At 35.0% G+C, this 16,241-nt stretch overlaps 1 protein-coding gene across 2 annotated transcripts in view; it reads left to right on the forward strand.

Annotated features, from left to right (window-relative positions):
• The window catches only part of ASCC3 (activating signal cointegrator 1 complex subunit 3), a 338,689-nt gene that overhangs the window by 297,651 nt on the left and 24,797 nt on the right, over positions 1 to 16,241 (forward strand). For both annotated transcript variants that reach the window (XM_068551389.1, XM_068551390.1), the window contains one exon: positions 10,585 to 10,809. In XM_068551389.1, coding sequence (XP_068407490.1) covers positions 10,585 to 10,809 — 225 coding nt within the window. The remainder of the gene's footprint in view (positions 1 to 10,584; positions 10,810 to 16,241) is intronic.

Raw genomic sequence — 16,241 nt, forward strand, 5'->3', positions numbered from 1 at the left:
ATCATTTCTCCCCTCAAAAATCTAAAATTATGCATATAATACAGCATTACTTCCTTAACCTGGGTATCAAGGCTCTCCACAACCATCCTTTTTTACCTGAACCTTCTCTCACCTTTAAACATGCTATATATATATGCTCAACTTCACACCTTTGCCTATGATTCCCACCTGGACAATGTATCTAACATTCATCCATGCATCTTGGCTCAGCTCCCTCTTAAAATATTCCCTTATTCGGATGCAGTGGTTGTTACTTTTTCTAAATTCATGACACCAGTGTCTGTTTCATTCATTCATCAATCACTCCTGTATTATCTTGTGATATTTCTTGTATATTGGCCTATTTTGATATTTCACTTTTAGATTTATTTTACTTTTTGTATATGTATATCTTAACTCCTGGAAGAAAGATACTCAGTGGATAATAAGTAGATTAGAAGTGTTTTAATGTTTCCACTTTGGTTTTTATCTTTTAGTTTTTTGCTTGTTTTTTATTTGATATTATCTCATAGCCTATAGAAATGCAAATTATAAAGAAAGTCACCCTAATAAAAATATGAAGTTTTAAAGACAGAAGCAAGGTGGTTAAAAAAAAAACAAAACTTTGTTTAGCTTTTAAAGATAGATTGCAAAGTGTGACATTTAACCATACATAATTATTATGTATTACTGTTAATCTCAGTTATTCCCTTTTAGGATTCAAACCTGATAGCCTTAAGAGGAAAATATCTAAACATTGTTAAGCTGTAAGGCATTTTTATTATATCCTTGAAAACTGAGGAATTTTTTTTTTAAGTTTCATCAAAGAACAATTTTTTAAGGACTTAGCTATAAATCCTGGGAAATAGAAGTTTCTGATGGAATTCTTACCACTGAAATTATTTTAACCACAACAGACCTGCTGGTACTCACTATTGTAAGATCCCTTAAAATCCAGCTGTCAACCAGGTGGTCATTCTTACACTGGAAAGAGTAAGGTATTATTTCTTGTGCATATTTATTTTTGGCAAATGATTCTGTGCTTGCCCTAACTGGTTGAAGGCCAAACATATGTCCATAAGTTTAAGACATTGATACAAATCAGACACATATTCTCATATAAGCCCTGACAGGAAACACACATAGATCTATGAGTAATTATAATTACATCTGTCAGTGTTTTCATGTTTGCCATCTGCATATAATAAAATTATTTTGATATTTCATTTTAGTGAAGCAAATTGTATGCATATTGGACAAATATTTTATTGCTTAACTAGATCTTAGTTTTATCATTTTCCAATAAATGTTTTATAACCAAGGGCTCTTTTTTTACTTTTTTTTTTAACTTGTAATCTTATTAAGTTCATTCCTAGTATACCTTTCACTGCATTTTGAGGTTATTGTAAGTTCCATGTATGTCTAGTTTATAGCAGTCTTTTATTTTAGAGATATACTTTATTCATATGATTTATTTACTTTGAATAGATAATTTGAATAAAAGTAAGAATCATAAGTGCTAGAAACCATACTAATTATATACATAGATTTGATTTTAAAAACAAGTTATGTCAGTTTTTTCATAGATTAATGATTGAATAAAAGGTAATCTGAAATAATAAAGATAAAAATATGAGGCATATTTTTTTAATCCCTTAATATATCTGGACCTGGCTTGGTAAATGCCAGATTATTTTTCAAATATTATTATAAAATATATAATATACAATTAATTTAATACTTCAGAGAGGCACAGAAATTAAACAGGGTTCCTATCAGGGAAATTTACTGAAATGCTTTTTCTACAGCTTCAGTGGCCAAAAGACAGCACTGGAATGTGAGAAAATAATTTTGGTTTGTTTTAACGCCTCAGAATGTTACAAATTAATCAAGTGCTACTTAAAGTCTAGAACTCATTAACTTTATAAGTTTTGCTTTTCCCATGACAGAGATTAAGTTATAGCATAAAGCTTCTTTAGTCCCTCACTTGATCAGGTTACCATCCCCACTGTTCAAGTGCCCTCTTACCAGCTACTTAGTGAGTTCAGCGTAGGCAGTGCTGAGTCCAGCGACATAAAAGTACTAGTTTACTGTTACGTAATGCTTACACGAAACCACACATGAATCCATTCTGGCTGTTTCTTACCTCAGTAATTTGCTTAGGTAAAGCAGACTCATATAGTTACTGCACCTAGAATAAACACACTCACACATACACAGTCAAACAGAATTCACTTGTTTACACACGCTCACTAAAGAGAAAAAGCAAAGTAGATTTTAAGTATTTGATAAGCTTCTTATTAACGAATCTAAAAAGTAAGCGGTACAATCAGTGGATTTAAGGGCCACAAGGACATGTAAGAGTTACATATTGAATAATGCTACGAGAGTCCTCACTAAACCCAAGTGCCAGCTAATCACTAAAAGACATACCTCAGCAGTGTAGATTTGCCAGATTGTCCTTCAGAGAACAAGCAAATAAGTTAGTGATACAGTGGTGTGAACAAACCATTACGTAAGAGTGTGTATCCTCAGTAAACTAAAATCAGTGTGAATATACAAGCAAAATGTACTGGCATACATACATATGTTTGCGGGGTTTTTTTAATTTTTTACTTTATGTGGAGTAGCTGAGTTTATGGCATTTGTAGAACAGATTGAGGTTTGTGATGAAAAGGGAAACAAAAGGAAAACTATTGAGTGAACAGCAGGGCCCATTTGATGTGATTATGAAAGATGTTTCTTTATTCTGATTTCTCTTTTGCAATCTGAAGACAGTAGCAGGGGTTGCAAGCAGAGTTTATCATAGGTTGTCAATCACTGTCATTCAGCATTTGCAGGGAAAATGTCTTTATTCAAGGACAGCTGAGCAAATCAGAGACATAGATTTGCAGTTAGTAGCCTGTCCAGCCAACACTAAATAAACAAGGACAGGGTAGACAAACCAGCCTCTCACATAAAAATATAATGGACTCCACTGACCTCGCTGCCCTCCATTCAGCTTCAATCCCAGTTGCATAAAAGCTTCACTGCCCACTTTCAATTTCCTTTAATTACCTACATGATGTAGATAAGAAAATGAACCTCACTTATAGTCTCAGTGATCACACACAGGAAATTAACTAGACAAGTTGTTTAAAATGAGAGGAGTAATTTGGAGGTAAATAGAGTGTCCTACTGAGGAAGAAGTAGCTAGAAAGGGTTTTTGTTTGCTTGTTTGTTTTTAAGCAGGGATTTTATTATTTTACTAGCTCTCTCCGCTGATCCTGGGTTTGCGGCTTTCCTAATCAATCTAAGTAAAAAATCTCCATTGTGAGTATTCTGAAACACCCAGAATAAAATACCTTGAAGGAGGTAAGAGCTAAGTAAAGTAGTGAAGCAAACACACCACATTCTAAAGAGCTTAGAAAAATTGTGAACTGGAATGCCAGGAATAAATGATCATGGTTTTCACAGCAGGGTCTGGCAGAGTAGTTGAGGGTTAAATAGCAGTGTCTTCAGTGAGTCTTCATTTTAAATTGCTTCCTGAGTCCATAATCAAACCACGAAAAATAAAATTGAAAATGCCGATAATATTTTTATGTATTCTAATTGATCTAAAAATCAATATTTTCTGTTTCATTCTTGTGGTTCACAGCACTTAAATTTTAATTAGAAAACACTGTAGGGTTTCAGGGTACTATAACTGTACATAATACTTTGTCTTCAGAAAAGTTGGAGCAAGTGTCTAATATAAATGATTCTTCCTCTTCCCTGTCTCTTCATACTATTTTGAGTTAGGTCACTGAAGAACACTGAGAAGAGCATCTTTCCTCATCACACACTGATGTGCTTTTGTGAACATTTAATTAATATGAATTTAAAAGAAACCTAATTGGAGATTGGAAACTAAAGCCTGCAGTATCAAACCTATAGTTCAAGAGGATGTAATTTCTCAATATTTTATCTTTAATTTGGCTTTCTCTTGTATTGAGAATATTGTCTTTCAAAGAACGAATATTTTCTGTAACACAGTTACATAAAAATTGTATGATTATTTGGATAAAATGTATGTGCCACTACTAGTAAAGCATTGGTAAAAAGTAATAGTAATCTTGTTTATTTGAATAATATTTAAGAATCATGATATTTTTACAAGTGAGTTAATGAAATGTCATTTTAGATAGGGAAGTATTTTTACATAATTGTAAACAAAGGTTTACAACTGAAAACTGTAGAACAAAACTCAAGTAATTGAATCTTAAGCCTCAGTTAACATTCTGAATGTGATCAGATGTGGGGATGATTATTATAGTAATAATGCCTGACATTATACCAAGTCTTACAGCTTTCAAGTGTTTCATAAACACTATCACATTGAATCCTCACACCAAATCCCAATTTAAGACAAGGAATTTGGGACTTAGGGAAGTTCAGTTAGTCTCAGAAGATCACATAGCTTGTAAATGGCAGAGCTGCAAACCAACCTGTTGTATCAGTTCCCAGACCCAGTGTTCTCTCTACCACCTCACACCATGCATACCACCCTCGTGATCTGTAACGTCTCTAAGGGGATGAATTACTTACTACATTCTTTGGATTCCCCTTTAATTCAAACACTGGAAACAGAAAAGGAGGGATCCTCAAAGGAAGTTATAGCTTTTGATGAGACCTCATTTAATTATGGATAATTTTTAACTACAGAAACTATTATTGATTTGATATTTTATAAACATAAATCTAATGTCAACTCTTTGAAGATCTCAAAAACATTGCCTGGGTCAAATTTAATAACAAAAAAGACATTACTTCTCAAAAGAATATATTAAATAATAAAATCTACGTAAGCATTCTAAAGAGTGTTTTCCTATAATAAGATTCCGTGTCCCTCTTTTCCACCTCAAGTTTGAACCTTATCCTATCACTTTTCCCTTTTTTACCTAAAAATAATATGTTTTACTGTCTTTCAGCTCAGTTGAAACCTCCCCAAAGATACCTTCCCTGACCCACTGTTATTATTTGTACCCCTCCTTCCTTATACTTATCCACTTGTCATTTTACATTTATTCATGGTCAATTTTGATTGAGGTCTGGCTCCCCCACTTGACTGTAAGGCTTCATGAGAGTAGGGGATCGATCGTTTGTTTTTGTGCATCACTGTGTACCCAGCAGTAGTATATGCTGAATGAATATTTGGTAAACAAGTGACTCAGCACACCAAGACCTTGTCCATTGTGGTTATTAAAATGCTTTTCATTATTATTATTAAAGTGTATAGATTTTGCCAAGAAATTAAGGAACCCTTAGCGTAATAAAGGAACCCTTTGATTGCTTTTATGCACCAAGAAAAGGCATCACTAAATTAAGCTTTTCACTAAGATCACTGTCTTCGGGTAATCTACATTAAAGATCTGATTGCTCCCCTAATCAACCTAGAAGGATCTCTCTACTGCAGAGCATTTTTTCTGACCTAAAATGTACTCGGCTCTTAGCAGACTCATCTGATACTGATACTGCTGGCAGTGAGCAGATTCACAATCCTGGTGAAGCAGGGGATAAAAGCAATAAATCAGGGGTAATTCAAGCAGAATTGGCATGGTTTGGAGAACAGTGGAGTCACATCTTACATGGAGTTTAGATTCTAAAGCAAGCAAATACAATAAAAATCGCTAATGATAAAATTTACCTGAAAATAACCCCAAAAGTAGAATAAGCATAATTTTGAGTAGTCAGTCTTGTTCAAATACACTGGTTCTCAGTGAGTTCAACACTACTAGTTTTCCCTCTAGTGTTGGAGCAGATCATTGTTTCTTTAGTTTAGCACCAAATGAAGTAGTTGGCTTGCATTTAGAAGTCATAAGTCATACTTTATGAAAAAACGTGCATCTTTGGATACTAGAATCATACGTCACAGAAGGATGTTCACACTTTCAGAGGTATTTGGGAACTAAGACTGGGAAATACCTAGTTTATATTCTTGCCTCCCAATCAGTCAATCAATATCTAATCAATCTCTCTCTCTCTCTCACTCAAACACACACATACACACACACACACACACAGTGTGGGGAAGAGGGGTGTGTAAGGTATATAATCAGATTTGAACAGGATTGTACAGAGGGAAGTGGATTACTTAGATCACACTATTAATTAGTGCTTTCAGCCAAATTCTTACTTTCCATATAATTTGATTTTAATTTAACTTTTCATATAATTTGCAAGTCTTAACCTATTTCCTACATAGCTAAAACCTGGAGGACCAATACAGTTTACAGTAGTAAAATAGCTATTCGATTTTCTTCTGGAAAAAGATCAGAGGAAGTTGTATTTTATGAACAGTAGAAAGAAATCTAAGTATGAATAAATTTTAAACTGTGAAACAGATTTAAAGCTGATTTCTTCTCCCTCCGCCTCCACCGAACTATCTGGATTGTGGTCCTCTCGTTAAGTGTACTTTGCACGCTTAACAGAAAGCTCCTGCTCACTGAGTGTTCCCAACCTCTCTTCTATTAATAGCATCATCATTCTCCTCATCCCCGAGGCTTAAACCTTAGACCCCTCCTTATCTGTTTTTATGGATCGGCTCGTACTATTGTCTGTGCCTGGAATGCAAGGAATCTTTCTCCCTCTCTCCTGTTCTACAAACTGTTCTAAGCCTAGAACAAACAGTATCTCTTTTAGGAAACTTTCCAACACATCCAATTCACTTCAGTGCTCTTCTCTGAATAACAGTATTTTATTCTGCACTTAGAATAATTATTTATATAAATTGTTTTCTGTGATATCATTTTAATTTCCTTTAAATAAAAGGTCATGTTTTAGATTTCTGAACCATCTTTTTCCTTATCTGCTGTTACATTTTTCTTAAGCCATTTGGCAAGGCTAGGATGGACAGGTGTTGATGGGGTTTTGGATGGAGCCCAGATATTAGGTTGAGATGTGTTAGTTGTCGGGTGACAATGCTTCAGTCCTGAAATTCCCCTGAAATCAAAAATAATAGCACTGCCATATATAACTGGTCCCTCTTTAGCAGATGACTTCAGAGAGAGCAGGAAAGAACATAAATGGCATATGAAAAGAAAACCAAAATGACACATAGGGGCAAAACATTATTAACTGCTAATGTGTCAGCATATACTTCTTACATAAAACAGCACAAAGTGGTAAAGACAGTGTTCAACATAGTGTAAAGTGCTGTGGTATTTTTGACTATTGCAAAACAAAGATGAGGCAATTCATGAATGAGAGAAAATGTAATGATTATTTTAATATTCCTATTAAATATGTTTAACTGAATATTATAAAATTTTATTTGTTTATTTATTCAGTTCAGTTAAACAGAATGTTCCAAATATTCACTTAGGATATTTTTTCAGATGTTACATCAGTTGAAATTGTTTTTAGACAACATTTTTCAGTCTCTTGGACTTACCATTTTCCCTCCCATTATAGGGCCTTTGCATATACTACACACCATTCCTAGAACACTCTTCACGTCTCTGTTCATCTAGTTACCAGCTGCTCATCCTCTGTACCATAGCATATCTGCCTTTTCCTTCAGGAAATTTTTATGACCTTCCTAACTTGGTCAGATTTCTTTGCTAAACTCTCATGCTTTTATGTATTTCTTCTTCATAGAATTTGTCACCATATCAAATTCACATTTATTTATGTGACTGAATAATGTCTGTCTCCCTCATACGGTGGATATTCAACAAATATTTCTTACTGTTTCCTATTTGTTGCCCTTGTTCTGTGTTCCTGTTTTTGTCTTCTACTTTCTCTGTCTTTTGTGGTCTTAATTGAGCTGTTTATATGATTCCATTTTCTCCTTTCTTAGCATATCAGCTATACTTCTTTTTTTGCTTTTCTTAGTGGTTGCCCTAGAGTTTACAATGTACATTTACAAGTAATCAAATTCCACTTTCAAATAATACTATACTATCTAATGGGTATGGAATCTTATAATAATAAAATAATCATAATTCCTTCCTTCCATCTCTTTTATCATTGCTGTCATTCATATCACTTATATATAAGACAAGTCATATACATAAGCATATAACATATACATAAGCATACATAATTGTTCAAAAATATTATTTTGAACAAAGTGTTGTCTGTTAGATCAATTAACAATTAAAAAAAATAAAAGTTTTTATTTTACCTTCACTTATTCTTTCTTCAGGGTTCTTCCTTTCTTTATATAGATCCAAATTTCTGACCTGTATTATTTTCCTTCTCTCCAAAGAACTTCTTATATTTCTTGCAAGGCAGGTCTACTGGTCTGCTGGCAACAAATTAACTCAATTTTTATTTGTCTGAGAAAGTTGTATTTCTCTTTCACTTTTGAAGGATAATTTCACAGGATATAGAATTCTAGGTTGGTGGGGTTTTTTCCTCAACACTTTAAACATTTCACACCACTCTCCTTTTGCTTGCATCGTTTCTGAAGAGAGTAATTCAGAAGTAATATTTACTTTTGTTCCTGTACAGGTAAGGTGTTTTTTTCCCTCTGGCTTCTTTCAGGGATTCTTCTTTATCTTTGATTTTTAGTAGTTTGAAGATAATATGCTTAGGTGTAACTTTTTTTTTTTTTTTTTTTTTTTTGCTGTTTATTCTGTTCAGTGCTCTCTGAGCTTCCTGGATCTGTGGTTTGGTGTCTGACATTAATTGGAGAGGAGGGAAATTCTCAATCGTTATTGTTTCAAATATTTCTTCTCTTACTTTCTCTCTACTCCTTCTGGTATTCCCATCATACATATGTTACATCTTTTATCATTGTCCCACAGTCCTTGGATATTCTCTTGTGTTTTTTTCAGTCTTTGTTCTCTTTGCTTTTCAGTTTTCAGAGATTTCATTGATATATCCTCTAGCTCAGAAATTCTTTCCTCAACCATGTCCAGTCTACCAATAAGCTCACCAAAGGCATTCTTCATTTCTGTTAGTGTTTTTGTATTCACCATTTCCTTCTGATTATTTTTTAGGATTTCCTTCTGTCTGCTTCCATTGTTCATCTGTTCTTACATGCTGTCTATTTTATCTGTCAGAGCCATTAGCATATAAATCATAGTTTTAAATTCCTGATCTGATAATTCTAACATCCCTGCCATGTCTGGTTCTGATGATAGCTCTATTTCTTCAAATTGTGTTTTTAGCCTTTTGGTATACCTTGTAATTTTCTTGATAGCTGGACATAATGTACTGGGTAAAAAGAACTGCTGTAAATAGACCTTTAGTAATGTGGTGAGGTGGGGCATGGCAGTGTAGGGGAAATATTCTCTGGTCCAATGATTAGGTCCCAAGTCTTCAGTGAGTCTGTGCCTCTGTGCTGTGAACTTCACAGCCATTTCTACCCTCACCCCTTAGGTGGGACAGGATGGCTAGAGTGAGCTGGAGTGGGGTATTTCCCTTCTCCCACACGCAAAGCTTGAGCTGGTTACAGTTGGGTACTTCCATTCCCCAGGTCAGTTAGGTTCTCGTAATATATCCCAGCAGGGTTAGGCTCCAGTTAACTAGTTTCTCCTGAGAGCAGGCCTTGTTAAGAAGGAGAGAGTGCTCTAGCGTATTTCAGGATGGTTCTTTTCCCCTCCCCTTGCTAGAAGCGCAAGGCGATTTTCCTCTGATATTTACTGTGGGAATCTGGTCGAGCTCCTAAAGGTAAATCTCACAGTATTGTGGGGGCCCCCTATGACTGGGTCCCCCTGGAGTTTTCAGCTCTTGGAGTTGTCTGCACTGAACCTCCCACAATTCATCAGTTACAGGTCAGGTTTTCTTACCTCGACACTGATTGCCGAGGCATTTTCTGCTTGTGAGCCTCTGCTCATGACTCTTAGCCGTGACTACCTGCATTTGCCTGCGTTTGCAATCTTGGAGGCAGCGGTTTGCCCTGTGTTCTGCCTTCTCATGGATTCAAGACGAGTTGTTGGTTTTTTCAACCTGTTCAGCTTTTTACTTGTTAGGATGGAGTGGTGGCTTCTAAGCTCCTTGCATGTGGAACCGGAAACCCCCAATTTTGAACAATTTTATTTTAATCTAATTTATTACAGTAAGTCTTAAGTTAATGATCCTGGTCTTCACCCTTTTCTTATCTCACCAACCGTATCCTCATCCCCCTTTCTCCCAGCCCTGCCTTATTTCTTCCACTCATTCTATAGATCCTCACTTAAATATCTCTTTTTCCGAGACGCTTTCCCTGACCTTCAAAAATAACTAAGTCCCCAAACTGAATATCCCTTCAGCACTCTGTGCTTACCATATCATAACATTCATTTCCACTTTTAGGACTGGTTTTTCCCTGATGAACTCTCAATTTCTGGTTCATTCCCTGGGTCCACTGTCAAGCATAACATTTGATGCTTACTGGGATCTGTATTGTTTTGTTGACTGTATAAATAAGAAGAGCATTCATGAATTTCAGATGTATTATACATTACTAGCTTTTGCTTAATATTAATGGTAGTACTGACCAAAGCAGAATTTTAAGGGATATGGTTATCTTACAGTTTTTCTAAAGCACGTTTTAAATGTCAGTAGTTAAAGCTAAGAAGTACATTAAATATTATACTTTTGATACAGTACATTTATATATATATTATATATATATGGGTTTGTTTGTTTTTTCAGGATGCAGAAGAATACACAGATTTGCCAGTAAGACACAATGAAGATCATATGAATAGCGAACTGGCAAAATGTCTTCCGTTGGAATCAAATCCTCATTCATTTGACAGCCCTCACACCAAAGCACATCTCCTACTGCAGGCGCATCTCAGCCGAACCATGCTGCCCTGCCCAGATTATGACACTGATACCAAAACAGTGTTGGACCAAGCTCTCAGAGTATGTCAGGTACGAAAGTCATTTCTAATTACCTACATTTTCTCCCATTCTTTCTGGTTTTTTTCTTTTTAGAATAAAATATACTTGCATTTAAAGATATTTATTGTAGCATTGTCGAGAAAAAAGTCTGGTGACTCAAATTAAGGATTTTTGAAGGAAAAGCAAATATAAATGCAATAAGATAACAATTTTAGTCATCCATTCAATCTAAATTTACTGAAGGTAAACTCAGTGCCAGGTACTTTGCTAGGTTCTGAGCATACAGCAGTGAACAAGACAGAAGAGAACCTGCTGTAATGGGCTTTCACTAGATATGGCGAAGACAGACAATTAAAAATATAAGTCAAGTGGTGATCACTGCTATTTTAAAATAATAATAAAGCATAATAAAGGATATATGGAGAGAGATGGAGGGTGCCATTTTGTACTATTTTTTAATGTGGTATTCTGGGACTGTCTTTCTTATGAGGTGACATTTAAGAAACAAAGGAAGGGAGTGAGCCGTGGGATTATTCCAAACACTAAGAAGAGCTAGTGCCAGGATTCATGTAGGAACTTACTAGGTATATTCAAGAAAAACCAAGGCGGCCATTGTAAAAAAGATGAAAAGGGGTGGGTAGAAATGAGGTCAGAGAGGGGTGGGAGTGGAGATTATAGATAAAATGGGGTCAGGTCACGTAGGGAGTTTGTAAAACCATGGTAAGGATTTTGGATTTTACTCTGAATGAGAGCGAAGCTGTAGAGCAGTGGTTCACTAATGGTTACGGTGGCTATATCTATGAGTATTTACCATATTAATGAAAATGGAAACATTCTCAAATATTTATTACTTCATTTTAAAATAACACTAATATACCCATTATTATGTAATGATTTTTCATGAAAAATAACTATTTTCCAAAACAATTAGTGAGAACTGTAATAGCATTTTACATTTTTGCAAGTATCTTTCATGTCTAGCTTAATAGGAGTCAGCTAAATTCGTTTAACACCTTTTGCAAGCAGTCTGTTACAATATGGTGTTTTAATTGAAGTATATGAAGGAAATCCGGCCTCACTGAGATATATAGTTTAAAGAAGGAAGAGGATTTTTATAGCCTTTTCAGAAAATTGTAGATTTTCTCTGATACTATACAAAACCTTGACATGTTATATTCCTTAGTTAGTTGCAATGTGGGATCTGAAACCATATCAATGAACTTTATACCTTGAATGCTGTAAGGCTAGGCAAGAAATGATGGTGGCTGGACCAGGTTGGTATGGGTGAGACTGGTGAAAATTGGTTGGGTCCTGTATATTTTTTTAAGGAGGATCTGCTAATGGATTGGACAAGGGTTTTTAGGGAGAGCAAGGAGCCAAAGATGATTCCAAAGCTTTTCTCCAGAGCAAGTGGAAACCTGGAGCTGCCATTTGCTGGGAGATGACTGTGAGAGGAGCAGGGTGGGAGAAGCACACCTAAAGGATTGAGCTTATAAGAGATTTTGATTTTCTACATTATGGCTTTTTGGACATTTATATATAAAAAACAATTTTTAAGATTTTCAGAAGACTGGTGTTTTTAAAGGTAGAATAAATGAGTCCTGTGAAGATTTGTGTATAGGCATTTGCAAAATTAAAGACTTAGAAATAACCCAAGCATCTTTCAGGTTATAGAACACTGCCAAATATTACAATTCCATTTATTGATTCTGTATCTGTGTAGAATATCTACATAAATATATGAAAATGTATCTAGAGAGAAGATCCAGAATAGTATTGACCAAAAGATTAAGTAGCCGTCTCTGTGTAGCAACATTTGGGGTGATTTTTAATTTCTTCTTTATGCTTTTCTGAAATGTTTGAATGTTTTCAAATGAGCTTCTAACAATTTTATGATCAGGAAAAAAAAAACCTTAATTTTATTATTTAAAAGAATAGGCCTGTTTCATAAAATAGAGTATGCACAAACTGTCAGGAATTAGAAGGGAAATAAGGCTATAATAAACAAGTAAATTATTTTTACACCATTTTTGTAACTAACATTTGGTTTATCTCTTTAGGAAGATGGTTTGCCACTCTTTATTAGTCACACTTTATAAACGAAGGTTAAAGTTCCTAAAGTTTTAGCTGTGGCCCTGGATTATCATTTGTACTTCCTCTAGCTATTTTTTCCCCCTCAAACACTGACCTGTTAATGAACTCAGGGGTCAGGAAGGGTTGGAGAGATGTTGCAGGAGGAATTAAACTTTTATACTTACGGGTATACTTAATAGGTGTACATATTTATATCATATATAAAAGTTACAATGTAGTTCAACTCATTCATACCTTTTCACCACTCAGTTAATAATGCTTCAAAGGCTATATAATAATAGAAATTAGCGGTTTCACAAGGAGTCTATTTCTAAATTTACTGTAAGGGAAAAGGATTCAATCAGGTACTTTTAGCCTCTATTTCGATATTATGTACAGTTGTGTGGATATTTATATTTCTTGATATTTTTTTACTCCTTCTAAATAACATCTAAAGAGAAATAGTTTTCTCTTTAATTATAAAAGTAATACACTTCATTGTAGAAATTTGGAAAAACAATGTTTTAAAATTAAAGTCATTCATAGTAATTATATCTTCACCCCCATCAATATGAGGCTCTTTTTTTGTTAATGAATTAATTTATTTTAATTCAAAAAAATTTTTTTAATTTTTTCATTTTGAAATAACTTCAGACTTATAAAAAGTTTGTAAAAATAGTACAATGAGATTTCCATATGTCTTTCACCCAGCTTCCCCTAATGTTAACATCTTGCCTCAGTACTGATCCAATCCTGTTAACTAATCTACAGACCTCATTCCAGTTTTGTCCGTTTGGATTTTATCCCACTAATGCCTTTCTCTGTTCCAGGATCCACTCCAGGGTCCCACATTGCATTTAGCTGTCATGTCCGCTTTAGTCTCCTTGACTTTCAGGACGTTGACACTGGTGAGGAGTATTGGCCAGGTATCTGATAGAGCTAAGCCTCAGTTTGGGTTTGCCTGATATCCCCTCATAATTACATTGAAGTTATATATTACTGGCAAGAATACCATAGAAGTGATGTTTTGTCCTCTCGGTGTATCATATCGGGAGACTTGTGACATGGATGTGTGTTATTACCAGGGCTGTTAACTTTGTACACTTGAGGTGGTGTCTGCCAGGTTTCTCCACTGTAAAATTACTTTTTTTCCTTTTGTAACTAATATGTTGTGGTGATATACTTAGAGATTATGCAGTTATCCTGTTTCTCATCATATTTTCCTACATTATTTTCATCATCCGTTGGTGACTTTTGCCTGAAACAATTATTACTACTTTGATTTTTCTATTTTCCATCATTCCCAGAATTTCCATTTTCCTCCATTTATTTATTTACTTTATTCATTCATTCATTCATTCATTCATTTATTTATTTATTTATTAGTATAGGCTCACGAGTGTTTGTTTTTATTAGAGAGTGGTTTTAGAGACTAAAATCTGGGTGCTTGTTGACTCCATCACTACCTGGGTATTATTGCCTCTGGCCCCCTCAGTGGGCTAAGTTAGGAAATATAAGTATGTATACATAGACATCTATATCTATTTGTATATCTACTTAGCTGTGTGTGTGTGTGTGTGTGTATTTGGGTATGTGAAAAACATTTGTATTCATAAAACCATGAGTTCATTCTAATACCTCCAATTCCAGTTTAACACCAAGGGTTCATTTTAGCCTTCCCCTTTTTTATTTATTTATTTACTTTTATTTTTATTTTTTTTAAACATCTTTATTGGAGTATAATTGCTTTACAATGGTGTGTTCGTTTCTGCTTTATAACAAAGTGAATCAGTTATACATATACATATGTTCCCATATCTCTTCCCTCTTGCATCTCCCTCCCTCCCACCCTCCCTATCCCACCCCTCTAGGTGGTCACAAAGCACCGAGCTGATCTCCCTGTGCTATGCGGCTGATTCCCACTAGCTATCTATTTTACATTTGGTAGTGTATATATGTCTATGCCGCTCTCTCACCCTGTCACATCTTACCCCTCCCCCTCCCCATATCCTCAAGTCCATTCTCTAGTAGGTCTGTGTCTTTATTCCTGTCTTGCCACTAGGTTCTTCATGACCTTTATTTTCCCTTAGATTCCATATATATGTGTTAGCACACTGTATTTGTTTTTCTCTTTCTGACTTACTTCACTCTGTATGACAGACTCTAACTCCATCCACCTCACTACAAATACCTCCATTTCATTTCTTTTTATGGCTGAGTAATATTCCATTGTATATATGTGCCACATCTTCTTTATCCATTCATCTGATGATGGACACTTAGGTTGCTTCCATGTCCTCGCTATTGTAAATAGAGCTGCAATGAACATTTTGGTACATGACTCTTTTTGAATTATGGTTTTCTCAGGGTATATGCCGAGTAGTGGGATTGCTGGGTCGTATGGTAGTTCTATTTTTAGTTTTTTAAGGAACCTCCATGCTGTTCTCCATAGTGGCTATATCAATTTACATTCCCACCAACAGTGTATGAGGGTCCCATTTTCTCCACACCCTCTCCAGCATTTATTGTTTCTAGATTTTTTGATGATAGCCATTCTGACTGGTGTGAGATGATATCTCATTGTAGTTTTGATTTGCATTTCTCTAATGATTAATGATGTTGAGCATTCTTTCATGTGTCTGTTGGCAATCTGTATATCTTCTTTGGAGAAATGTCTATTTAGGTCTTCTGCCCATTTTTGGATTGGGTTGTTTGTTTTTTTGTTATTGAGCTGCATGAGCTGCTTGTAAATCTTGGAGATTAATCCTTTGTCAGTTGCTTCATTTGCAAATATTTTCTCCCATTCTGAGGGTTGTCTTTTGGTCTTGTTTATGGTTTCCTTTGCTGTGCAAAAGCTTTTAAGTTTCATTAGGTCCCATTTGTTTATTTGTGTTTTTATTTCCATTTCTCTAGGAGCTGGGTCAAAAAGGATCTTGCTGTGATTTATGTCATAGAGTGTTCTGCCTATGTTTTCCTCTAAGAGTTTGATAGTGTCTGGCCTTACACTTAGGTCTTTAATCCATTTTGAGTTTATTTTTGTGCATGGTGTCAGGGAGTGTTCTAATTTCATACTTTTACATGTACCTGTCCAATTTTCCCAGCACCACTTATTGAAGAGGCCCTTTTTTAAATTGTAACTCTTTTCTCCACCTGTGAGAAACTTGGCTCTCATTAATCAAAATATGTTTACTTAATACCTCCATTCTAGCATACTCCTGATGTAGTTTTAGAATGACTAACGCTTACTCCTGCAAAAGAACAAGTTTACTAACTAGAGTACAGTAGTTGTGTATAGTTCTTTTTTGTCTTTGGAGGCTCAGAGTTTCTTTTTCTTTTTGCATTTACACAAATACACACTTGCTCTCTCACTTTCTTCCTTTGCACATTTT

Source organism: Eschrichtius robustus, chromosome 9, assembly GCF_028021215.1.
Source record: "Eschrichtius robustus isolate mEscRob2 chromosome 9, mEscRob2.pri, whole genome shotgun sequence".
Taxonomy (NCBI): Eukaryota; Metazoa; Chordata; class Mammalia; order Artiodactyla; family Eschrichtiidae; genus Eschrichtius; species Eschrichtius robustus.